This window comes from Microchirus variegatus (genome assembly GCF_963457635.1).
Source record: "Microchirus variegatus genome assembly, chromosome: 6".
In the NCBI taxonomy this organism is placed as follows: Eukaryota; Metazoa; Chordata; class Actinopteri; order Pleuronectiformes; family Soleidae; genus Microchirus; species Microchirus variegatus.
In genome coordinates this window covers 17697051-17724964 of record NC_139807.1, presented here as the reverse complement: position 1 = coordinate 17724964, position 27914 = coordinate 17697051, and the positions used below count along the sequence as shown (strand labels likewise).

At 39.0% G+C, this 27914-nt stretch overlaps 1 protein-coding gene across 1 annotated transcript in view; it reads right to left on the bottom strand.

The window, feature by feature from the left end:
• Positions 1 to 677: 677 nt before the first annotated feature.
• Positions 678 to 27914, bottom strand: part of pigg (phosphatidylinositol glycan anchor biosynthesis class G (EMM blood group)) — a gene marked incomplete at both ends in the record, with an annotated part of 61308 nt that continues 34071 nt past the window's right edge. Inside the window, 4 exons of the mRNA XM_083890810.1 lie at positions 678 to 981; positions 6973 to 7136; positions 11568 to 11877; positions 27075 to 27266. Coding sequence (XP_083746936.1) covers positions 678 to 981; positions 6973 to 7136; positions 11568 to 11877; positions 27075 to 27266 — 970 coding nt within the window. The remainder of the gene's footprint in view (positions 982 to 6972; positions 7137 to 11567; positions 11878 to 27074; positions 27267 to 27914) is intronic.

The window sequence follows — 27914 nt, the reverse complement described above, 5'->3', positions numbered from 1 at the left end:
TCTTTCAAATCCAGCAGCATGTTCTGTCTTTAAACAAACTTAACCATGTTTTTTTATGCGCATGTAAAGCTTAGAAGAGCAGCTAACGTGATGCTTTCAAGGACCCTGGTAAATTTCATCACTTCTGCAGGTCGAGCTTAGAAGCAGGTTCAAGATTGCAGTGGAAATCTTTTTTTAAAAATCAGTTTTCATCAGTTGCTTTGATGCAATTATCAATAATCACATAAACTGATCAACTTTTTTTTTTCATAATCAAACATAATATTCATTATCATCCTTAGCAACAACCATTTTCTTATCAATCATTTACCCTTTTTACAATGTTTCAACAGTTTGTTCACCCGAAAAAAGAAGAAGACAGTCCTTAAAAAAAACAATTCATTCACTTTACTAACTCTTAGTTTGTTTCCACTGTTACACATTAGTCATCAAATTAGGCGTGAAGCCATAGCATCAGACTCTGTGTAGCACTGTATGCTAGTCCCTGAGGTAGAAATGTAAAAAAGGTTAGTGTCTTTCAAAGAAAAACTTGTTCCCCCTTGTGATTAAATATGAAATAAACCCTCAAATAGTAAAGTCCATTCTAAAAGTATTTAGTATTTGTCTTTCAGGAGTGTCTGCTCTCATACTGTGAACAGATCAGAGGACAAAGTGAGGGTAAAAGTGAGCGTCAGTCTTTATGAGCATTTCATAGACACAGATGACGACTGTGTTTGACCTTTTGTCGTCAACAGCGGTGAATCTGAGTCTTTGGCTGCCTTAGACGTACCAGAGCTGTGGCTTTGCTCCATCGTGTTGAAGAAGAGACAGACCCCAGCAGTCAGCAGCAGGTGCACGGCCTCGTACAGTAATTTGGGCGAAAAGACGCTCCATATGAAGAGATGGTAGCGTAGAACAGTTACCAGCACAATGTAGGCTGCTGCTGGCACAGACCTCAGCAGGGCCAAACAGTAGCAACCATGGCCGACTGCAACCGGGCTCCTGCAGAGAGGAAAAAGACTCATCAGAGAGGAGGAAGGCACTACAGGGGGCAACACAAGCAACTTGGTTGTAAATAAACGGGAAATGTCCAACACAGTAACAGAAAAATGTATTATAAGGGAGCCAAGGTCAGTCCAGGCTGATTTATGTTTTATAAACGATGGGATGGATGATTCAGTGGAACTGCAGATCGTGTCTGATAACTCCTTTATAAGGATACTGTTTCTCTTATTCTGAATCTTTTACTTTCCACATGTACGCAGAAAAAGAGACTGATCTTATTACCTGATCACAATAATACAGATTGCTTGCTGGCAAATTCTGATAAACTGGTAAATGACTTAATAAAAAAAATAAAAAAACATATGATGGGTGGAGGGATGCAGAGAGGAGATTAGGAGATGACGATGTAAAAAACAAACAAACACGTGCAGCTACATTAACACTGTGTGTGCACTTTGCAAGACCCAGAGGGAGGTTGTTCACTCAAACAGGCAGAGTCCCAGCTGCGGGGGAGGAACTTAAAACCTTCTCCCAAGACAAGAGAAGAAGGCACGCTGATGTAGAAGGAGACGTGGGATGTTGTTCAGCTTAGAGGACAAATTTCAACCAATGGCCCATTACCACACACACACACACAGTTTCAAGCAACCTAGTATTCTTAGGACACTGCATTGACGTCCATTCATTCAACCAGAACTCCTAACTCTAACCTTAAAGGGGTCATTTTATATCCTATTTCTACAAGTTAACCTAGTTCCCTGGTGTCCTAATCAACATATCTGTGACATGCTTTGGTCCAAACACCATATAAGAATGAAGCACCAGAGCAGTTCAATCACCCTGCCAAAACAGTCCTGTTCAGAACGCTCTGTTTAGTAGTATCTCTTTAGGTCCACCTTAAATACAGTTAAACAAAACTTAAGGGACAGGAAATGACATCAGCAACAGAGGCTTAGCATTTGGAAAAGTGATCATTTGCAGGCTCTAGCAGGCACATTGCCGTCATATATAACATGTATCCACTGGACAGAAAAATCTTCTGGGACTGGAAGTTTGTGTAGAACTCTGTGCTGCACTGTGGAGCCAAGAATATAACTTTTTGTGGACTTCTGGTTTTCAGATACTTTTGCCCTCGCCAGCACTATCACACCTGTGGTCAGTTTAGAGCGTCCAATTAACCTCTGCATGTTTTTGGACTGTGGGAGGAAACTGGAGAACCCAGAGAAAACCCACATTGACACAGGCAGAACATGCAAACTCCATACAGAGCAAGGATTTGAACTGGCAACATTATTGCCGTGACGCAACAGTGATAGTCACTATACTGCTGTGTGGCCCAAAAGTCAGTAAATAATAAATAAAATGACATCACAACCAGTGTTGTATGTAAATAACTGTATTGTCCAATGGGAGCCTGCGATGAAGACTACGTCCACTTTTTTATTTCTGTTCCATAATCCCATCAAACGCTGTAAATTCAGATTAAGTTAAGATCTTAAGACGATGCTACTGCCACAAAGCTGTGGTGTTTAACGCAGCTGAAGTTTATGTCTGTGTTCCACCTCAAAGAGACATTGAAACATTCATGTGCAGCCTCTCTGCCGGGCTGCACCGTCAGTCTCTAACATTCTGACTTCTACAGTGCCTCTGCAAAGGGGTACGTGCCACATCTCAAATTCACACTGATAAATTATAGATGAATGAGACGACAGAGAAGATTAGCTTGATTATAGCTTGATGTCACTTATCCAGTGTGTGGTAAGAACCCGCTGGAAAAAGCAGAATGAAGAGTTCAAAGAAAGAAAAGAAAGTTTTGGTCTTTATGAACTGTTAAATGTGGGGGCAGGAAAAAAAAAAAAGTCGCACTGACGCAGTGTCCTACAGCACATTATATTTCAAACACACTGTCACCCTCTCAAGCTCACACAGACGCACAAAAGATCAACAGTCTGTCATCTCCACCTTTTCTCTGCTCTCAACAAAAGTGATTTCAAAGCACCAATGCAGCTGAAAGTAAATCATGTTCGATGTAGTAAATAGTGTGAACCTGAATATCGATGTTTTTGCTGTTTGAATCTGTGACGTTAGAGATCCAATGATTAGCCTGCCTTGAAGATCTTCAGTCATCATGTGGACTAATTCAATGAACACACTCTCTTCAAATCATGGTGCTACTTTAAGTGGAGTTTGACAGTGGTGAGGGAAGCCCGTTGAATAGCTATTGATCAAAGCCCATTTCCAGCATTTGCCTTTTAGGTGAGCTGCTGATGGTGCAGGGTGAATTTAAAATGAGCTACTGTACGTCTGTGAGAGACTATTTTAGACGTTTATTTGTCACCGAGTCTGCAAATCCATATTACAGGTGGGCTTCTGCAGAACGCTGTGAAGTATATCAGCAGAGAAAGATGTGTGTCCACTGCTACACCATCTTCACAAGCTGGATTAATAAATGTGCTGTTAATTTGAATCACAGACAAAATCAAACTGTTGGAGTTATAGAGGGTAAAAACCAGTGAATGTAGCAAACGCAGCCAAGCACAAAACATCACCTTCCATTAGTAGCTGTGGGCAGATCAATCGTCCTGTTGCTCTAAATGCGATTTACCGCCTGCCTGCATTGTTGTTGTTGTTGCACTTCAGGTTCACGTGTGAAATTGATCAGTGCTTGTGCTGCATCTGAATTTTTTTTTTCCCGAAAGTAACACTTCAGGCAGCAACTTCAACTAATGCCCATGAAATACACAACATATCACACTGGTTCCTGTAAAGTCATTCTCCTTTGCTCCTTGTTGCTTCTCGAGGAGAAACTAAGGTCACGGTGCAGCAATGATGTCAGAATTCTTTTCATTTGTTACCCTTTTTTAATCTAAGGGGAAACAACATTTCTAAATAAAATGGGTATGGCACAACAGGAATGCAGTTATAAGCATAGACTGCATATAAAAGTGGACATAGTCTCCGGGGTCCATAAAGTGAAGCCAATGTGGAAGTGGCTGAAACCTGTATTTTTTCTGAATAACAATCAGGTGGTGACTCCACTGCTTTGTAAGCAAGTCTAAGAGAAAATTACCCAACTGTAATCTCAAATTATAAAGCCTGTCAACATTTTCTTAAGGGGGTAATGGTCTTAATCAGTAGTTCTTCATCAATATAGCACAGGCTTTAAGAGATCAGGTGTCTGAAAATAATAAGAAATTAGACACCCTACTTTTAGGCAGGACTCCCTAAAGACCAGTTTTTTCTTCCCATTTTCACCGGTAACTTCGCTGAATGTGATCAAATTTTGCAGATTCAAGCCTTCAGAGGAGTCGCTTCGCTTCTGCCATATTTGCTTACCGGTGAAATCTCACGTTTAGCTCACATCTCGCATTACATTGGTCAATTTTCCATGACGTGGCGTGGACGGCCATTGTTATTGATGGAATATCTGTTGTCTTTTTCCTGGGAAGAAAGCTCTTTGCTTCTTTGGTGGCAATAACTGTCGGAGAACCGGGGGAAAAAACAACAACAAAAACGCCAGCACTATGTGACCAGCAAGAACTGTAGTGGGGAGGGGGGCGCATGACGAATCGGAAGAAAATGGCAAAATGGAGATCAAAATGGTATTGTATGGTTCCTTTGAATAAAAGGAAGCCTTAACTTTTAAAAGGTCGATAAATGGATGTTGTTTGTTGAGGTCAGTGTGCTTAATTCCCACTATAGACATATTTACATTTGACAATGTCCTTTATAATATGAAGGCTGTATAAAAATAAGGATTTTTTTTTTTTTACTTTTTGCTTCAAGACAGAAAACCATCACAAACACATAGCTAATATAACTGTATGCTAAGTGTCCTGCATAAATATATGAAAGAAAAACAAAATTGAAGAAGTAGACAATGAAGCTGACAGTCAGGGAAGAGACAATTATAGTGTCCCATATTGCATGTTTTTGGACTGTGGGAGGAAGTGGTGGAGAACACGCAAACTTCATGCAGAAAGGCCCTTGTTCCGACCGAGTTCTCAGTCAGGACAAATCTCTACTCTTCTAATATGGTTACTTCTGGTTTCACTTCCCGAAATATTAAACTCTTGTCTTTAGTACACAGTTCAGAAAGGAGAGGGTGAGGCCTCTGTGGGGTCTGATCAACCTGGAGACATGAAATCTTTTAATTTTAGGGTTACAATGTGAAAGTGGAACATTTGGGGCTGATGAGGGTGAAAATGTGATGGACAGGTTCTTGGACTCACACAAATGTTTCTTTTTCTTTCCTTTTTTCTCTTCATTTTTATTATTCATTTGTCAGCCAGGAGCCGTTCTAGACCAAAATGTCAGATAGATGAACTTTAACATTTCCAGTTTATAATACTGAAATGGAACAGTTTCAGTATTAGAAAAATATGTTGAACACATCATATTCGAAAGTGGGATTCTAAAACAAGTATGTTTCCTCTACAGTCAATTTCTATCGGGCACTAACATTTTTATTTACAAAATGTTTGTTTTGGCACAGAGTAGTGACTGTACTGCATATCACTCTGCTGCAGCCTTAGATAAATCCTTGCATTTTTGTTATTGTCATTTACAAAACAGGCAGGTAAAACAAACCCATTTTATACCAACATTACCCTTTGTCTCCATTAAAAGAACATTTCAGTTAAGGTTCTGTCAGCAGGACAGCTGCTGCCCAGCCACCGACCTCATCACTCAGTGCTGTGCAGAGGCGTCATGCTGAGGGGAAGCTGTAATGGATGGCTTCATTCACCCAGCCCTGCTACAGGCCTTTCTCCTGTCAAAGTCTTACGCAGGTTAAGCTGTTTACATGCATCTTTGATACCCTGCAAGCAAATCTCCTTAATGACAAATTATCCAAATTTTTGTGCACCTTAAAATCAAATCAAATCAACATGTATAGCGCTAAATCACAACAAGGGCCTTCTTCTGCATGGAGTTTGCATGTTCTCCCTGTGTGTGCGTTTTCTCCGGGATTCTCTGGTTTCCTCCCACAGTCCAAAAAACATGGCGAAGGTTAATTGAACACTCTGAATTGCCCATAGGTGTGAATGTAAGTGATTGGTTGTTTGTTCCTTTGTGCAGTTTTTTATTATCTCAAGACACTTTACATAGTGAGGCAGAGACCTCACAATATTACAGCGAAAGTAGAGAAAACCCTACAGCTAAAGACAATGAGCCAGACAGAACCAGACTCAGAATGTGCAGCATGTGCTTTGGCTGGTTGGGGTGAAAGGAAAAATGGGCGATGAGGGTTAAATGGAGGGAACAGGAGAGGATATATAGTATTTGCATTAAGTTCAGTCAGTAAAATTCTGAATCAGTCATTTTTACAGTATTAAAATATCATTATATAAGCAGGAGCACAGCTTTTTTGCAAAAATATTATACGACAGCATCATAATAGTAGTGTTTCACCAGAGAGTAGTCAAAGCAATACAGCGAAACAGATGAAACCAACACTCTGAAGTCTGTCCGTGATGATACTGAGTGGATCTGCTGCCACGGATGGTTTACAACTGAATAAGAATAGAGCAGAACCTTTAAATCAATTTCCCCAGCTATCTTGCAAATGTGCTTTTTGTAAATCACGTAAATTGGATTGGTATTTAGAGGTATTTATTATACCCATACCCATTCACCCACCCATCCATCCATGTATTGTTGCAATGTCTTCATAAAACTGACGTGTCAGTGTTGTCCGGCCACTGCTTGGAGTGACAGAAGCTGTTACAACAGTTACAATTGTAATTTCTCTATAGTAGAACAGCTGCCTAAAGTTCTCTTTTGTAGTGAGAGAAGGGAAAGAGGGAGTCAAATGGCCGAAAGCCTGCTGTTAACTCGTTGATCGGAGGCTTAAAAACACAAAACCATCATCGGAGCATCAACAAATTGATACATTATCACAACATCAAATATTACAATATTGTAAATATAGTTTATACAGTATAGTAAATATAGTAGTGCCATAGAATGACTTTTAAACTGACTTACCGGTCTCTCTCTGAGCTGAGGTAGCAGACCAGGTGACACGCCCAGAGCAGGGGCCCTGCATAAGTGTTGAGGGCCGTTAAGAAGACGGCAGGTGCTTCTACATAACTTTCCAGACCAATGAAGCCCACTGAAATATCAATGGTGGCAATGTTGTTGGAGTTGCCCTGCAGAAGCACAAAGAAATCTTAATTTAGCATTGCCAAGGGCGCAGGGGTAACTTACCCTGTATGCCGACAAAAGAATACACAAAGATCCGTGGGCAAAGCTTTGTAAGCATTTCAAAGCTCTAAAGGCTGCTCCTTTGCTTTATCATCATTACTTTGAGCTTCTGGCAACTTCCCAGCGACACAGTTGTTTGTGTTTTCCAGTCCCTGACCAGAGAAGCACACACAGCTTTCTGTCTGGAGTTGAACTCAGCAAGACACCAAGGTTTTGGTTTGTCTGCATTTTTTTTTTTTTTATGTGCCATATGGTTTTGTTTCACATTTCTCGCTTATTTAACAACAAATTTCCAGTGATTCTGGAAGAAGCCAACAATGCCTGAAGTAAACTGAACATGCCACAATTTTCTATTTTATTTTATTCTTTCTTGTTCAGAAATCTCAGAGAGTTTTATCACTGCAGTGCTACCAGGATTTAGATCCACAATATAGTGTTATATGGCTCTGTAAGTGGAGATATTCACATAAGAAAAACAAATGGTGGTTCAAATGTTATCACAATGCAACACACATTACATTCACTTTGACAAAAATATTTGATAATTTAACAATTTTTGTTGCTCCATGTGTGTCTTCATTGCTTCTTTGTGAAGTGAACAATATTTAAAGGTAAACTTTGAAATATGAATATATATTCAGACCATAATAAGTTCACACCATATGGATTAAGCCTACCAACTCCACATGCCTCTCTGTCAGAGTTTTGATTTCATGTTGCCAAGCAACATTCATACACTGCCTTATTGATGCAATACGTTAAAGGTCATTAGACAGAAGATTGTATGTGTCATCTGGAGAACTGCTCTTCAATATTGGAGGTATAGCATCAGGCCCTGTACATGCCTGTCTTCGCCAATTATACTCAGATAAATCCCTTAAACTTAACACCACAGACTCCAAGGGCCATCTTCACTGTTCGTGTTAGCAAAAACTCCCCAACACTGTATACCCACAAACGCTCCATCAGTCAGGTCTGATAGTATTGCTTGACAGTGACTGTTATCAGATATGCTGCATCATTTCTGTTCGCAGAGACCAATCAAAGGCAGATTTAGAACAACAACAAAAAAGTGATGCACTGCGGCTTTACACATATGAGGCAGTCTAATTACTTGTCTAATTCTCAGACAGGGGTAATATGTGCTGCTTTGGAGTTTAACGTGATTCTTGGTGGCATATTATGATCTTTTCCTGCTAATCTCAAATGAGTTCATTAGTATTTCATTTTACAAGTGCTTTACCTGACACATTCAATTTCTTTGTGAATAATTAATAATAATAATCACCTTTTTAATTCATTCTAATTGCTTGGCTGTTGCATTTAAACCCCGTGCATGCACACACAAAGAAGGAAAAGAATGAACCTTGGGGAATCAGCAAAGCTCAAGGATGGCTTTTGCGTTCAATGGGAAATGCGAAAAATGATCCAGGAGCAGCAACACAACGTGTAACACTTCGTGTCTCATCTATGCTCACCCAGCTCTGATCACAGAGGACACTCGTGTTAACATGAGTGAAGATCAGCTGCCGTCTGAAGTCACCGCTGAGAAACACACTGTATCAGTCATGAAAAACCAGGAGAGCAAGATATATTTTATGCATGAATTTCAGACAATTCAGACGTCGTCATTATAACAACTGTTAGAGGGAGGTTGGTCAATTAGAGCTTTGCTGAAGAGCATATTCTCCTCGGAGAAAGTATGGAGAACTGATAACTCCAGACACACATCTGTTCTGGTGTAAGTCTGAGTACTCATGTCTGTAATTTGCGTGAGGAGAATACTGAGCAGGTTTATGATTTAAGAAAAAAAACAACATGTGCTGGAACATGCATGATGACTTAATTTGTCAGATTTATCAAATGACAGCCCACCTTTCAGTTCTGTGCTTGAGAGGATTCCTATTTTCTACACACAGTTGAGTTGGAATTACATTTCTTACCAATCAGGTGGAACATTTGCACAACCTGTCTAATTTCTGAAGAAATAAACAGCGGCTTGCTGCTTTGAAGACCATCTGGTTTTTGGGCAGAAATAAATCCAGAGAAAAGCCATTGCAGCAAAGTCTGATCTGTCCATCACCATATGCCAAAAGCAGGAAGCCAAAATACTCTGGATATAAGAAATATAACATATAAGGCATAAAATCACCACGATATGTCATCTGAGAGTGAAGAAATGTGTTAAAAACTACTTCACTTCACTGTTTAAATGCTAAAGGTTGTTGTTGTACATATTTTACGTACTATATATCACCTTTAACTCTTTGTGACATCAGTAATGTCTCTACAGGTGAGTTTACCTCAAGTATAAACAACAATCCATGACTGCTTTTTGAGTGTTTGTTCCCGGATCTGCTGTAATTGTTCTCTCTGATTAGCACTTCATTCATAATGTTGTTGACTGTTCTATGCAACATCACTTTTTCTTTTACAGCAGCACATTCAAATAGATGTCAAAGCTTTGCAGATCCATTATGGTTACAGCTTTGTTGAGAACTTTATTACTCTAAGGACTGTAATTACATGGCCAGGCGGTTAGACTCAAAATTGTCTGGTGGCAGTCTATTCCCATTTCCAGAGCCCATCACAGTATTAACGACCCAAAGGTGATGAGGGTTATTAAATTGTTAGTGATGTGGAAGTTCAGTGTTGACAACTGTACACAGTTGATCAGCAAATATCTGCCTTGGGTGGAGGTAAAACCATACTTCATTCATCATATATTATCTGCCTTTGAGGAACGTTCACAGCTCTTCATGACCTTCATGACTACTGCTGCCGAGTAATGTCATTTAAACAAACACTTTCTCTGTCCCAGATTACAGTATTATCAGTGATGATGGCCTTCCTAAATGTTTCCGCACTCTGTGTTCTAGCGTTAAATAAGATGTCTCTTACGATCAGCCTGGAAAACGTGCTCCTAGGTTGTTCTGTAGATGTGAACAGTTTGGCTCTGCCTCTGCTGGCTGGGGACTGTAGTTTTTGAAACAATCGTAATTTGAAAATTGGCAATCGCTGATAATCAATTTTTAATACCAAGATTTATATGATGCCTTTATGGCAAGGACAGTTTTACTCATCCAGATTACGGTCAACATTAATTTGAAAAAAGCCCAGTGTGTAACATTTAGGAGGGTTTACTAGCGGATATTAAATACATTATGCATAAGTATGTCTGTATAATTGTATATACTTGTGTAGCCTTAGAATATGCACTTTATGCAAGGACCTTCTTCAACATCTTACACTGCCATTTTTCTACAGCAGCTCAAATGGATGCCTCACTTTTATCAGCTAAAAGTTTGGTGGTTTTGTAAGAGCACATAAACCAGATTGAACCAACCATGAATTATACCATATAGGAATCACCATGTGACCATGCGTCTCTTTTACGACTTTTCTAAAGTCTGAATCATGGGGTTAAAGGTCAGTTTCAAGCAACTTCAACCAAACCTCACACACACACCAGACGGCAACACATTTAATCTACACAATGCTGAATATTTGGCTGTTCAAAGTTCGGTGTCTGAGTGACGACTAGCTGGTGAATTCTGTAATTTGTAAGCTAACTATTAATGTGAAATAATGAACACTGTGATGCTCATCTGGTTAGGCTGTTTTCCAGTCACACGACGCCACGGACAATTTGATTGTTCTCGCAATTCAGATAAAGATTCTATATTAAACCAATTAGCTGGTTTTCAGCTGTTTTTGTGCGGAGAAAAGTGAACAAAATGTGAGCAAGTTGCACTAAGATAAAAATATCTAAACGTTTTCTAATGCAGCAAGGGCTTATAGCTCGTTTTATGAGCTTTGAACTTGCCATCATGCAGACAGAGCTGCATGAATCAGGGAAGAGGATGCACACAGACATGGCAATATTTTTTCAATTATTTCTGACCGACACATCGAGCAGCAAAGCTGCTTAAGGAATTGTGGCGCTGATAACTGTCTTTGTTTTGATTTTTTTCTTAGTTAACATGAAGGTGTTCATTAATTCAGTGAGCCGGCATGAACTTCACAGTCATCTCAACACCTCCCAAGTTTGGTTGCTTTGTAACAGCGGATGTGACAGGATCGTAAACCCCCATGAGCCTTGGTTTAAAAACAACTCTGGCTTCTTCCAGGTATATTTTACACTCCATATAGTGTACAAAGACTGTGCAAGTGCACTTTCAATCACAGCCAGCGTCAACTGCTGAGTGTGATCAGGAGGTGAAACTGATGTGAAACTTTTAAACAGAAGGAAAATCTCTGCTTTTCAGACTTCTGCTAAGTTACTCTTTAAAAACTCCTCCTCTGCAATACATTTAACTGAACAGACACAGTGATTGTTTACCTGTACACAACTACTGACATCATAACTGCTTTACCTGAAGGTAAAAGAAGGCCTGTCCAAACCAGTAGTGCATGATGGTGGTCTGAGCTGCATCATAGTGGAGCTTCTTCCAAATAAACTGAGCCATGAGCGTCTGGATCAGCAGGCAGCCGCACAGCACGGGCAGGTTGTGGGCACGAAACAACAGTGAAACCAGCAAGACCAAGCCGCTGTAAATCTCCCACAATCCTCTGCTCTTCAGTTTGGCATCTGCTGTGATAATCTGGGATCGCAGCAGGTCTTTGGTGCCCGTGAAGAGGATGCCCAAAACGAAGACATAGACAAAGCGTGCCTCCACGGTTCCCCTGAAAGAGAAAGATTTCACAGTCATTTCTATATTTGGAGTAAACCAGTATAGATTTTGTTCCCTCCCATAAAACCCCTGGTTCACTATTCAAGTAATTGTGGTGTTTGAGTCTGGGATCAGATTCTGGCATCTTGCTACACTTGTTTATACTTTAAGAAATTAAATATCCACATCTAGATTATGGGACACTTGCAAAATGATTGAATGTAGGCTGTATATGAATGATAGAACAGCAAAATGATGAATCTTATCAAATAAAATTGGCAACAAAAGATGTTAGTCAAATGACAAGAGCAACAATTAAATCAAAGACCAAAACAAGCTTTCATATAATCTTTGTGACAGCAGCAGATGCAGTAGGAGTTTGGTGAGGAAGTATAAAGTTTCTAACCATCATTTAAACTGTAACTTTTATATTTAAACAAACATCTGCTACATTCACAACATTGTCAAATATACATGTAACATTGTCGATGAAGCCTATCAGAGGGCAATCCCACGCAACGCAAATATATTCTTTTTATGTCACAATTGAGCAGGCAAATCAGAAGAAGCACACAACGCGAGTTAAGTGAGACCAGTTCATACAGCAGCACTACGGCTGAAAACGAGAAGTGTGCCTGAAAAGTTTTAAAAGTGGATTCTACTGCTAAAAATGAGCTGGACTTTCAGTAGAACTTTATAAATGAATAACAGTTTTTTATTCGTGAATAGAACACCGAAAATCTAGTTTCCTGGATGGAGTCTGGACAAGTAATGGTATAGAAAGAAAAATGTAATGTCTATCACAACGTAAGCGCCATCTCTGCATATGTGTGTGACTGTTAGAATCATGGGGTGGGGGGAGAAGCTACACTGTTTTGGTAATAGCCATTATAGAATCATTTGCAACAAAACCCTTGTACTTACCAATAAGTGATCTACAGCCTCACACACTGTACCTGTTGTTTCTGCATGTCAGCAAGACCCTTCCACTGGTTTTATTAATTTCACACCACTGCTATATATTTCTGAGAGTCATAACCTTTCTTTCATTCAGTATTCAGTGTGTCAATGTAATATAAATAATTAAGGGTGTGAGACTAGAAGACAGAATAACACGCCTAAGGGAAACTCTCATTTTTACACTCTGCACATTGTGGTTGATTCTGCACCAGTCATTTTGAGAAACACTGCATTAACATATTTTAGTACACCGCGAGGATGTATGACATTTCATCAAAATCCTCTTTCCTGAATCTAGCACCAAAGGCTGTAAATTCTTAAGTATAATAATAATAAAGATAAAAACAGTGGTAATGAAAAACCACAGACTACAAGTGACATTTTAAAAGTCAGAGACCTTTAAAAACTTTCCCTGGTGTAATTTTTGTCTTTTGCTGTAAAAGACTGCAAAACCACTTTTACAATATAGTGATAGTCTCAAGGCTCCTATTCCTAATGTAATAGACTTCCATTGATTTCAGAAATACATTTATAGAGATGTACAGATGCACCTACTGTGGAAAAAAATTAATTCTAGGTATTATCTGGGATCACATTTTTACAAGTGGATGCTGTCTATGTGTAAATTGCCAGCCAGTAGTGTTTTTGGCAGAAATATTAAAGGACATGTTTAATATAAGCATGAAGCTTGCCAGGAGGGTGAAGACACCAAAAAACACCATGGGCTATGCAAGGTCTTAAGCGTACACATATTGATATAAAGGGCTGATAAGTAAGTATGTGGGAAAAAAGTACAACAATAAGTAACAAGCAACTGTGATGTATTGACACCAAATATCACAGTGTTTAGAGTCACATGGGTCAAAATATGGAACAATCCCAACAATTATAATACAGTATTGTGTTAAAGTCTCAAAGCATCACCAACTTTGTTGTCAAATTCTATGATTATTGGCATTCAGATTGGAATAATATGACTGAAAGCTGGTCTTACAGTATATTAGCAAACTAGCAATCTTATTTTAAAACGCCATGCATGTTTCCTGTATTTTCTGGATGTGTGTCAATGAAGTCATTGGGAATAATCATATATGTGACCCGCCACGGACCAAAAGGCAACAAGTCGGCCGAGCGCAAAACGAGAAAAACAGGAAAACGTTTTTTTTTTCCAAAATTAGGGATTTTCGTTTTTTTCAAAATCACACAAGTTTAAGTTTTGAAGAAGCCACTACATGCTTCAAATCACAGTATTGTGGGTCTTAAAATCATAAACTTTGTGTTTGAATTAAGGTTGTTTTATCGCTGTGAATCGCTCCTAGTTTGGGTGTGGCGATCTCACATTCCAGAGCTTTTGTTGCTTTTTCAGCCAATCAGCTGACGATCACAGAGAATACACATGGCTAATTATACGGAGAGAGAGAGAGACAGGGAGAGGGAGAGAGAGTGTGTCGAATGTCCAGCGTATGTGTGCAGTGCGAAATTAAAGCGTGAATATCATCAAAGCAGTCATCATCAAAGCTTTGTTTGACAAAGGAAGACAAAGAGAAAAGGACAATAAGTCTGTGGCTGAGCAGCTTCTTCACGGACAAGGACAGCGAACGTACAGAGACTGCTGTGTGTGGACTGTTAGCATTTTAAGCTAGCGATCTTTATGCTAACGTGTTAGCAGACTTCATCGTCACAAAAACAACAAACAGATGATTATTCCGCGGCTGAAAGAGAGCAGGACACACACGGTAGTTGTCTGAGATGATGACATGACGCCAGCACCGCTCTATCTCCTATCGAATTGAACTTTTGGAGGCGAACAGACGTAAAACTGCAACGAAAAGGAAGCAAGCCCGGACCTCTTATGATCAGAGGCACTGATGTTCTTATGGGGTGAGTTTTCCTTAACGTTGTTAATCGATGTTATGTTAGTGTTCATTCAAAGTCACATACAGACGCACATAGGGAAGCTGTCTTTTAATAATCCACTGTGCGTTTCATAACGCCGTTTGGCTACATTGTGATGCGCACATCGAAACTTTTGTTCGGTCAGATGAGCGTATTATAAGCCGTAAGAGGAGCATGTCACGGCCCTCTTTGAGATTTTGTACACCCGCAGGTTCAGTTTGATAATTCAAATGCTTTGAGACGAAACTCCCGTGTTCGAAACCTAACATTGCATTGAATGATGTGTGAATGCCACACCTTTGCATGCATGAATCACACATGATTAACACAATGTGTGATGAACGTGTTAATTACACGTGCAATTCATGCACATAAAGGTGTGGCATTCACACATAATTCAAACAATACTACTGATCAATCTATACTGATTCAGTGATTAAATGCCTTTTAACATGAACCATGATCTGAAATTAGTTTTTTTTTTTCAGAATCCTGGGCATAAGGATTGGCATGTGAAGTTGCTGCCAACCCATGTGTCCAAGGCCTCAGTGTGGCGTCAATACATGAGGTCGGCTAAGGCTCTTGGTATGTGTATAAATTGATTTCTATACAATAGCCAAATGCTTATATAGACTGCAATATGTAATGTGTAAAATGTGATTTTTTTGGAAAAATAAAATAATTATTTTCATTGTGGTTCTTGCTGTCAACAGGTAGTGGAACACAGCTCTGCTGAAAGTCGCCTCAATATTCCGCAGCTTGTTGGAACGGCAGATGGCAGAGTGATAGTAAAGACCATCGACTGGCAGACACATCTGAGTCCCTACTTTCAAAAGCTCCCACAGATCAAGAGTTATCAGAACTTTAGGTATTTATATTCAAAATTCTGCATTTTATGAATAAAAAAATCACGAATGAACATAATAGTGTTCCATGTGAACAGTGAGCCATGTTTTAAATATCCTGTTGTGTGCTTCTATTCTGTCACAGCTTTGATGCCAACAGACCAGGTGTGGTGCTTGCTCAAACTCACAGTGATGCAGAGCCTATCGAGTTTCAGCTACTGCGCAACCCAGGAGTTCTGCCCCCTGTTGACAGTCTCCCCGTCCTGGCCCCACCTGGACTGACCATGGACAGGCAGACATATCTTTTTTGTAAAAATCCGGCCTTTCTGTTCTGATGAGGCAAAATTCTTCACATGCCCAGCACCAAAGGTTTACAGCACAGAAGAGGGTGCGTTTGTGATGTCATCATTTAGTCCGCATATCAACTGTGATGGACAGAGTGGGTACAGCCACATTGTGGGGGAGGAACTGGTATTGAAGATGATAATATAGTCCATGGTCTGGAAAATATTCCTTCACACACTTAGATATATTTTATTTCTTTATTTTAGTTCTATGCACCATATATCTGGAACAAACTCCCAGAAAACTGTAGGTCTGCTGAAACTCTCACCTCTTTTAAATCAAGAGTGAAGACTTTTCTGTTTGCCGCTGCATTTCAGTAATTTCCAATACTGCACTGTAACCTTTATTCCTTATATATACTCTTGATTTTATTTGTTATCTTTTTATTTTATTTGTATCTATTTTATTTTTTAATCTTAATCTTTAAATTTTACCTGCTTGTTTTTATTTTGATGTTATATCTGATTTTATAAATGTCTCTTTTCTATGCTTTTTAATGCTTTATGTAAAGCACTTTGAATTACCTTGTTGTTGAAATGTGCTATACAAATAAACTTGCCTTGCCTTGCCTTACATTGACATGAACTACATTCATTCCTTTTTTTTTCCAAACTGCTACACTGTTACTGTCCTGTGGGCTAATAGACATCAGATGTCACTGACAGCTAGACTGGGTGGGGGGTTGTGACCATGTTAATGTCATGCAAATGAGCAGCTATTGGCCTGGCTCCTCAAGAGGGTCGAAATCTTTCAGGCTGAATTTCTCCCTAAAGCAGTTTGAGGAGTGTCTACATTCAAATGACCACATCTTCTTCAAAAATTATCAGATGGACATGGGTTTGACATTGTTGGAAAGCTTAGATATCACACTTTCGGAATCTGTAAATAACTCCAAATGTCCCGAAGTAGACATGTGAACCCTTTTGCCATGGCTGGACACATATGGTGGTTGTAGCAATGCTAAAACAACAAATCCAATGGTTTACACTTTTGCACAGTACTGTACATCATTAAATAGGTTTGATAAAATAAAAAGTTCAGAAACTGGAATTTGAAGTTTATATGAATGGTGACCAAAGTGGACAGCTTCACAATTATTTCCTATTACTGTTAAAAACTAAATAATGTGATTATTTGTATTATTTGTGTTTTAGTTTAGATCTGTTATTTTGTTTTGATGCAGCAAATGTTTGATATGTAATATTTCATTTGCCTTTTACAATGCTTATTCTTTTAATTTGTCCAAATAATAATTAATTAATTTATTCATTCATAATACGATCCAACAGCATGACACACTTGTCCTCTATACCGTCTCCTGTGCTGTATGACACAGAGTCTGGGTCTGAAGCCTGAAGCGACTACAAGCTTTTTTTTTTTAAGTTTCCATGAGGATCCTCTCTCTCTAAAAGGCTTAGTCCACAAAACCCCTTTTCAACTATCAATAATTTATATGCTGAAAAAGTCCCAAATTGAAGCTTTAAAGGAAAAGCTTTTGACTATGAAGGCAATTACATTTAGTCTCATTTCCATTTCAGGTATTCAGCATATGCTTGCTCACTGCTATATACATAACCACAAATCTGCTCTTTAATTAATGTACATTTCTTAATGTTGATCACTGAAAAAGTAGCTAATCCGCTGTGGCGTTGCCTAGAGAGGGGAAAAACCTTTTTTTTTTTTTTTAAATCAAAAACAGTAATGGAAACATTATCCATTATAAAACAAACCAGAAAACAAAGTTGTAAGAGCTGAGGCAATGATAAGCTGATTTATTCTACTTCATAGCAGATGGAAGTGAAAATAGCTAATGAAGTTTAGAAACATCCTGAATTTACACAGACATAAGGCCTTTTTCTAATGTTATGTGCTGTTTATATTTTTCAAGAAAGACACATAATTTGTTTTTCTTTCAGCTTCTCTCCTCTCAAGGGGTCGCCAAAGTGGATCACCTGCTTTGTTTATTGATCCTCTAATTTGATTTGGCAGAGATTTCTTATGCCAGATGCCCTTCCTGGCGCAACCCAACCATTTATCCGGGCTTGGGACCGGCACAAGGAGTACACACAAATACAAAATAAATCTAATTCATAAAATTAAAAAAGAAATAAAGCTACTGTACAAAAAACAGTTGACAGTGAGCAATGTCCAACATCAACCTAACATAAGGTCAGCATAAACTAGAGAGGCATTCGGCTCCTGGATCATATCAGTAATCTTCAAATTCCCTCCACTGACACAGCAAAGTTTGTGAGTTCAGCCACCACCCTTGTTTTTCCTTAATAATACATTAATTCTCCAATAATATTTTTAACTTTTGGCTCAAGCTCTGTAGTCAATTGAACTGATTAAACAAATAATCTTCCGTCATGTTTTCTACGACTTCCTTGAGCTCTTGTATTTATTTATTTCTATTCCCAGACTAAAAAAAGAAAATATTCTCTTGGGTCGTCACAGAAATTGTGTTCCCTGTACGCAGATTGTCCAAGGTATTGAGCTGGAGGCATCAGTGCTTTTTAAGTGCTCATACATTGCCCATCAAAATCCAGGAGATTATTCACAATTACACACAACATTCATGTCAAGTCGCCTCTGATTTGATTTTAAAACTGTGCCTGCCTCAGCTATTTTCTATCCATTTATAAAATCTGTGAGTCAGTGAGACAGCTTCTTCTGTCAAGTGCACATCATCACATAAAAAGGCTGTTTTCTTTTGCAGCAGGATGCAGTCAAAGCTGCACGAGTACAACAGGATAATAGCTGACCCTGAAGGAGTTGAGCAAGTATTGGATATGCATTATTAATCAGTGTGGTTTATGGAAACCTGTTCCGCACAGAGTAATATGCTCCATACAGCACTATTCTTTATAATTCTTCCTATAACATGACAGAGATTGTATTCCCCATTATTGTATGCAAAGGGAAATTGTAGAATCCTGGCATGGATTTGATTCTATGAGGGGACAGTGATGGGTTCAAGCTGCTGAGCTTGCCTACTTAATTAGGTTGTAGGGTGGCATCAAATTGAGAGATTTGCAAACTAAACTTGCTTAGCAACCAGCAACAAAATACAAGTCATGTATTTTGTTTGGCTGTTATCGTACAACTATGTTTTAGACGAAGCAAGGACGGGAAAGATTGGCAAGTTGTGTCTTCTGAAACCGGTGTATTTAAAAACAATGACTAATGCTCACCTTCCTGAAACAATAATAATTGTCCACAACAGTGAAAAAAGGCATCTTGTTTGCTCTGACATTTATAAAGCAGAAAGCACAAGTTCTCCTCGTTGTCTAAGCCAGGATTGCCCACAGTGGAGCCCAATCTGGGCCATGAAAGAGAAATTTGGCCTGCCGTACTTGGAGGGTACATACAGGAATATTAATGAATGAATCAATGGATGAATTAATGAATGAAAGAACTTATAAGTAATAATAATAAAAAAAAAAGTATTAATTTTTCAAATCTTTGTGTAATGCATGGATATAAAGACAGAGCAACAATGTGCAGGAAGAGCATCACACTAGTTGTCACTGATATTGCAACTGGTCTTTTGGTGGAAGGCAGTTTAGCCGATATGTAATATAATGGAGAAAGCTCACAAAAACAGTTCTCTAATTTGAGTATTTATTCATTCATCGTCTACCGCTTTATCCTCCACATGAGGGTCGCAGGGGGTTCTGGGTGCACAACGACCATCCACACTCACACGTACGATCAATTTAGAGTGTACAATTTACCTAATCCCCAAATCAGCATGTTTTTGGACTGTTCGAGCCCCGGTTGGAACAACTTCAAACCCCGGTTGGAACCAGGGCCTTTCTGCAAGGAGTTTGCATGTTGTCCCCATGTGTGCATGGGTTTTCTCCGGGTTCTCCGGCTTCCTCCCACAGTTCAATAAAACATGCAATGAATGAATGGTTGTTTGTCTATTTGTGTGTATGAATAATGGTGGTGGTCAGAGGGGCCGCTTGCTGCACATTGGCAGCCATGCTTCCATCAGTCTGCTCCAGAGCAGCTGTGGCTACTGACGTAGCTTACCACCACCTGTACAAATGTGTTAATGAATAGAGGGCAATTTGTGTGCGCTTTGGGTATTTTAGTATAGAAACGCGCTATAGAAATGTAATTAATAATAATAACAACATGGGTCTTCTTGCTTCCAACTGTGTGGCCCCTCGTTTGACTATGTTAAAGCTAAAGGAATATGTGGAACTTACTTGCATCTTATACAATATAATAGGTGTTTACTTTCAGCCCACAGTCAACTATCAATTTTCAATTTTGTCCCTCCAAGGAAAAAGGTTTAGGCACCCCTGGTCTCAGAAAATAAGGCTATTTGATGTCGTGTCCCCATTTGACAGCCCTCAGAAGTAGCTGCAGCTATTTCCGTCCTCTACTGATTTTAGTATATCACACTTTCTCTAAAGTTGAAAGTGTTAATGAGACAGCTTTGCACCTGTCAGATTCCTCAAAATTTCCAGCACCAGACGAGTCATGGAGCCGAGATATTATTGTGCAATCTATGATGACATCCAACTGTCCAGCAACAACACTAGGAACATACAGTACTGATCAAGCTAACAGACACATGGATATGTCTGTCTTACTAATGTTGCTTTTGTTTGTGGATAGAAACTTTATAATCACCACAGAGAAACAATTTCAGTCAAATATTGGTTAGTGTGAAAATAGAAGTAAAGTAAACACATAATTCAACTATACAGATGAGATTATCGTAAATTGCTTATGGCATCAGTCTACTTTAATTATACAATACATTCTTAAACAAAAATAAACATTTTAATTAAAAGATTGTCCCTTTAGGCCACAAAGAGATACACAGAGCAATCAGAATTACCATTTAGGTGTTTATCACGAGTGGTACACATGACAGTTTAGTTCTATTTCTTGAAAATGTGTTGTTATGTGTTGTTAATAATACAGTGTGTCTGGAAAGTCTACAGGGAAAGTTTGTTCCTCTTTGGCGTCAGCAGGTGGAATTGTTAAATCATTAGCATTAAAACGCAATCCCATAAACTCTTGTGTCATATTATTAAGTTTGTACGACTCCTACATTTGTCCTTTGGGTGAGTTGTTGTTCAGACCAACAGCAAAAGACCAAGGTCACAGCAGGAACAGTCTTTTTCCCAGGACAATAAAAAAAAAAAGAAGGGGCCAAAGTTGTTGTGATAATGACGTCCGGCTGCGTCTTCCAGCAAAGCACATTTATCATATGACAACGCGGGGAGTTTTTTTAGGCATCAATTGTTGAGATTACTTAATTTTGAGAACCAAACTCTAGGGAAAGGGTCAGCTTTTCAGTTCTGTCTCAATGTGCCATGATCAGATTAACAAGACAGGTCATTTAAAATTCATTAAAGCAGATACAGTAATACTGTAGCCGAAATGGACTCATTAATCAACATTTCTTGAGTCAGGTGAGTCTAAAGGGCTCGCACTGAAACACATTTTTTGAACTTAGATTCTGTTGATTAGAAGAAACACTTTATCAAAATGCCATCAAAGGCTGACTGATAAAATGGACTGACTGAAAAAATGACTGACTGAAACCATACGTGGACATACAGTATCTGTGAGGTGATATCACTGTTGTTGTCACTAGTCGTACCCGCATGCACCCATTCAGCATTCCCATCAGGACCAAGTGTCAACACCACAGTCTCATTCTATTTCATCCTTACTGACCGCCAGAGGCGGTGCTTTAGCACCGCCTCTGGCGGTCATCCAGGATTCATAGAACCGTAGTTACATACGTAACTTTCGTTTTAAACATGTATCATGTGGCCATGGTGGCATTTCTTGCATTTTTAAAACGTGACATATTTGGTTGTGAGGTTGTGAGGGGAAAACAGTGCACGTGCCATGGACACAGCTCTTTAATTAAATGCAGTCAAAAGTGTAATGTAAATATGTGACTCAAAGGAACATGTTTTACTTGTCTGATTAAACCATACACACAGTGTGGCAGTAGAGGTTTTAAAGCATGAAACTCTTCATACAAAACAACACTTTCAAACCATCAGTTGTTTTTACAAAATATCTATTTGTGTATTAAAACCTTAGAGAATCCTTCACACTGCATGATAAATTACCAAATCAGTCATACTTGCTGCATTGTGTAATGTTTATAGTAACAGTGAACAGAAAATGGTGGCTTGTCAGGCTGTGGTACAGAGATGCAGCCTGGATATAATGTTACCTTGGAAACAAGCGCCAGTGTTGGAGAAAGTGGATAAGAAAAGGTAAGACTCAGTCCATTCCTATCAACATGTTTGGTATGTGTCCACTTCATCAGTCACCTGCATCAGGTGAGTAAACCAACCACAACAAGTAATTCACACTGATAGAGGAAAAACTTTGAAGCAGATGCCTGAGTTTGTTGTCGCTGGTTCCTCGTCCATGTCACAAACACTGACACAAGACTACAAAACACAAAACACTAGACTAGAGCAATGCCTCTATTGATAAGGGCTATTCTGTGTGGAGGCTTTAGATATCAGTGGATCTGTTTGCCGATATATTTTGCAGATTTTTCTCTTTTTTCCCTCCACCTGATTAAAGTTTAAGAGTTAGAGTGACATAGGGCAATAGGCGGGTACACCCTGGACAGTTCGCCAGTCCATCACAGGGCCGCATATAGAGACAGACAACCATTCGAGTTAAATAACAAATGATAGACAAAATGTCTTTACTTAAAGGGACACTGTGTAGTATTTATGGGTTTATATAACCCAAAATCCACTTTTTTATACATATTATGTGCTCCTGCATTGTCTAGTCGCTGTATAATAGTTTTTGTTTCATTTTCGTAGTGTTTGAAAAAGTCATGTAAAATAACATGGTCGCGGGCCCAGTTGCATTGCCACTGTTAGCAGCGAGACGCCATGTTTCTACCGGAGCCTGTACCCTCTCCCTCACCTCACAAACCTCATCTGCTGACACGGAGAAAGACGAGGACGACAGTTGACCAGCTGCGGATACCGTAGCGCTCAGGGAAGGGAGGGGGTGAACAGATTTTGTAAATTTCAGCCTCTCCTCTAGATGGCACTATAAACTACTTACTTCACCTTTAAGTCAACATTAATTGACTAACAATAATGGTATGTGTCTCCAGCTTGCATTTTGTGTCTGCACTGCAGTCATTTATACATTAAGGAGACATGATATTATCAGCACAATATCAGTATTAGGCAACATTAGGCTTACGAGGCTGCTACCTCCTTGACCTCTGCTGCTGGATGAGTATGCAAAATATTATGTTAATTTCACTACACAAGAGACAACACGACCTGTGCAGTTGGACTCGGGAAAAAAATAAAATAAAAAAAATATCTCTATATATATATTGGTATCGGTATTGGTTATCATCTCAAGAACGCCTGATATATCGGCATATCGGCAAAAGTAAAAAAGTAAGCATTTTGTTAAGTACATCAAAAATACATATAAAAACTAAACTTTGTCACATACAGTTATGTGTGAAGTTTCAGTGACTAAGCAGCATGTATTAAGCTTCTGAGAATAAAAAAAAGTGTAAAATTACATATATAAGTAATCATCAGCCGATTGATTAAACAATGAAATCATTACACATGATTAATCATCTCAACCAGATCATTAAAAACCTACGACCTCTACATGAAATAATGCTGGCTTTATGTTTTAATTGAAAATAAAAGCCTGTTTGTTCCTAAACAGCAGCATGATTTATGAAAATAAAGCACAAATATAAAAAGGTTTTATGAGCAATGCCCCAAAGTCATTGGGTTAATAATGTGTAAATTGTGTACTGATGTATAGTTGCAACAAAAAAAACCATTATGGAGTATTTTGGTTACATCTTAGATAATAAAAGTGAAGGAGAGAGAGAGAGAGAGAGAGAGAGAGAGAGAGAGAGAGAGAGAGAGAGAGAGAGAGTGTGTGTGTGTGTGTGGGGGGTGTGTGTGTGTCTGTGTGTGTGTGTGTGTGTGTGTAAGAGAGACGCAGGGGTTCACAGGTGTTTTGGGACGAGTCTGAATACATTTCCATTTTTAAGCAGGATCTGTATGCATGCATATTTTTACATTGGGAACCTGTTCAGCAGCCTCTTTACAGATAAAGCTCTATCTGATAAAATGGATAAAAATAGGTCATGTTTTGCACATTTGTGAGGCACATATGCACACAGATAAACATAAATACTTCTTTGTAGATGCATGTGTGGTAAAAAAAAAAAGTGCCATAAATACAAGACAGTGATGGGAGACGGAAACAAACTACAGCTGTGATGTACACAGAATCAGACACAGGGCTTGGTCTTCAGCTGACTGCTTTGATGTTGAGCTATGATTTATTAAAAAATTAACAGCTTCGTGCTTTGATTGCATCTTGCTTTAAATATGTTGTTAATGTTCAGGTAATAAAAGGTTCTCAAAATACATGTGCCATGTCACTTGACAGCTAGTCTATTTTAAGTTAACTCCTGATGCCGTGTGTGTGTGTGTGTGTGTGTGTGTGTGTGTGTGTGTGTGTGTGTGTGTGTGTGTGTGTGTGTGTGTGTGTGTGTGTGTGTGTGTGTGTGTGTGTGTGTGTGAGTAACAGAAAAAAACAGAGAGAAATTCAAACTGCATCTAGAGTGACATCAGCCCAAGTAACTCTTTGAATCATTGAAACTAAAAGTACTGCATGCTCTCAAGCCCATTAGGCATTTTTAAAAGATGCAACAGTACAATTAGACAGTTAACACAAAGGGAAGGCGATTATGAGACAGAGAGGAGTGATAAAAACAGAGAAAGAGTACTACGGCAAGAGCAGCGTCATTATACAAAGGCATTCTTTTTTATGCTCATATCATAGTGTGAAGGGGAAAAAATGTGGGGAAGCAAGTGAAAAGGTGCACAAATAACTTCAGAGAAAAAGAAACTGCTTTGATTTTACGTTTTGCCTAATCACAAATTCAACTGTGTTTGTTCAAAAATATCAAACCATAAAAAAAGCCCCATGGGAAATATACCGCATTATTTGATTCCAACAACTCAGCAGATGCAAGCTACACGAAACCTAAATCAAAGCACTTTTTTAGCATGTAGTACACAAACACAGATTCTCCTTATCCAGCAATCAAATCCACTGTGGACTATGTTATTGTCACATGACCCAAGAGTGTTGAAGCAACACACTGAACTCATTCTCAAATACATCCTTGAGGGGGGGGGGGACCTTAATGATGAACTTGAGGACTGAAGAAAAAGCTGATGGACTGGGTCTGCCATCAACCTTGTCAATCAAAGAGTTCATCACAAGGAGCCCGGGGTCCTTGCATGACCTTAGTTCAGGTGTCTTTGTATGAGTAAAGGTGAGAGGTTGAGATTTTAATTAGGTGAGGGAGTAGGAGAGGCTGCCAAGGAGAACAGGAAAGGTTATGGAAGGCCAGGTACTGGAGGTAGATGAAGGGGAGCCAGGAAAACTAGACAGAACTTTGTGCAGACCTGCACACTCATTATTTTCTGATGGAGGTTAGTAGCAGATAACGCTTTGCCAAAATACAGTCTGCAGAGTGAAAAATCACCACACTTAGTGGTAAGACACTTTTTGGACTATGCTAAGCACAGCTATTACATATATAAATTGTCCTGGAGGATTAGATACATTCAGTGCTAAGAGGCATCAATCTTCAAGAGAGGACTAATCTGTGTTTAAAGCATACATTAATGAGGATTTTTCATTATTCTGGTCGACTTCAAGGACACAAAAATATCATCCAAACTGCACCGACACCGAAGAATTATGTTGTAAACTTAATGTTTTATCACTTGTAAAATATATGCAATTATGAACAAAGAAGCTTGATTAATGTAAAAGAGTTTAGGTCACCTTGAGGGATTCAATGTATTTGCAGGTTTAAGAAAAGCTGAAAACTGAGGAACAGAGGTTTAAAGAGAAACATGTTTTGAGCTGAATGCTAACTTCAGCCTGCTAGCATGCACACACTGACATCGCTTTTACACCGACATTAAGCAGTGCAATATATCTCTTTTTAGAGCAGTATTTAACAGGTTGCTGTAGTCTATTACCACTTAATATCGTATCTAAAAATTTTCATAGTCATAAACTGAATACACAAACATAATTTTGACCTGCTGATGGCTTTACTTCACTCACTTTGCAGCATGTGTTACATTTTGTACACAAAGTTCTACGTGCTTCCATAAACTTCTTATAAGTGGACTTTTCACTACTCATGGACAGTTTTGCATTAATCTTATTGAAGGCAAAAAAAATGTATAATGTTGTGCATGGTGAATCACTCTGTGCTTCCTTTAAAGGGGACATATGTAAAATCAACATTTTAATCATTTAATTCCTTATATTTGGGACTCTGGAGGGCCTATCTGTTGGCAAAGTGTGAAAAAAGATGACTCACTCATGTTTTTGTGGTCCTCCTCAGTATAAGTACAAGAGATAAAAAACGCAGTTTTGACATCCGCACTCATTGGGATGTCACAATGTGCTAAATTTCTAGAATTGTTGTCTTGCGGAGCTCCGCTTTGTCCGTAAAACACACGAGAGTGCTGGCGAGGGCAACATTATCCGAAAACCGGAAGTCCGCAAAGTCTGCGAAAAGTTCTATTCTTGGCTCCACAGTGCAACACAGTCTACAGAGTTCTACACACACTTCTAGCCTCAGAGGATTTAGCTGTCCAGTGGATACATGTTATATATGACGGCAAGTTTTGCTGTACTGTTTTAAGGTGGACCTAAAGAGATACTACTAAACGGAGCGTTCTGAACAGGGCTGTTTTGGCAGGGTGATTGAACTGCTGTGGTGCTTCAACCTTATGGTATTTTGACCAAAACATGTCACAGACATGTTCATTAGGACACCAGGGAACTATGTTTACTTGGAGAAATGGGGTATAATATGACCCCTTTAAGAAGCTCTCTGATGTAAAAACGTGACATGGAATAAAGCATGAAAACATCATCACAAATACAGTGACGTGAGCGTTTCTCCCAGATGACACAAGCAGCACCGCGGCGGCCTGTGCGCTCATTCGTATCACAGCACAACCAGGCACTTCAAATTAGCTCACTAACAGGGGACAGCAATTTGCCAACTGTTACTGTGAATGAAAACGTAGTCCCAGTGTTCACGAAGACTTACTTGGACATGGTACGACCAGAACGTTGCCAGGGAAACGAGACATTGCCGACAGCTGCACGGTAGCTGTAGACACCCAAAAGTCCAAGGGCGAGGGCGACCTTGGAGACCCATGAACACCGTCTTTGGACCAGGAGGTAAATAAGAACAAGACAGAAGGCAGCCAGAAAGGAAAGGACCACCCCGTGTTCAGAGCTAGAAAATAAAAACAGAAAAATTACTCGTTGGTGAAGACTGTGTAACAATAAAATGGTATTTTGAATATTAATTAATATTTAACTGGTCTGTGTGAATAGTTTCCAAAATATTCCAGGACAGGATGCATTCAAATTAAATTAAATTAAATTAAATTAAATTAAATTAAATTAAATTAAATTAAATTAAATTAAATTAAATTAAATTAAATTAAATTAAATTAAATTAAATTAAATTAAATTAAATTAAATATTTCAATTCAATAAATAAAAAAGAATATTACTAGAAACAAAGCTTGAAACTTGAGGTGGAGAATTTCTGAGCAACAGAGAACACTTTGATGAGATAAGCACTGTCAGTCATATCCTCCAGCAGCAGATTAAACATTAAAGATTCACGGATCTTCAATTGTTCAACAGATTTTAGGCTATACAGTGTAAAATTTCACCGCACCAAGCACAGACAGGAAATCAGATCTCAAAGGACATATCAAAGTTGAATAGAGACTGTGTTTTTAACTGTCAGCTGGATAAGACAGCAGTCACAGATGGGTACTTTGAGACAAGAAGAGGTGCAGCACTGCCGAGATTTCATTATCCAAGCAACAGGCAGTAGAGGAAGGAGGGAAGGGCATGATTGGACATGCAA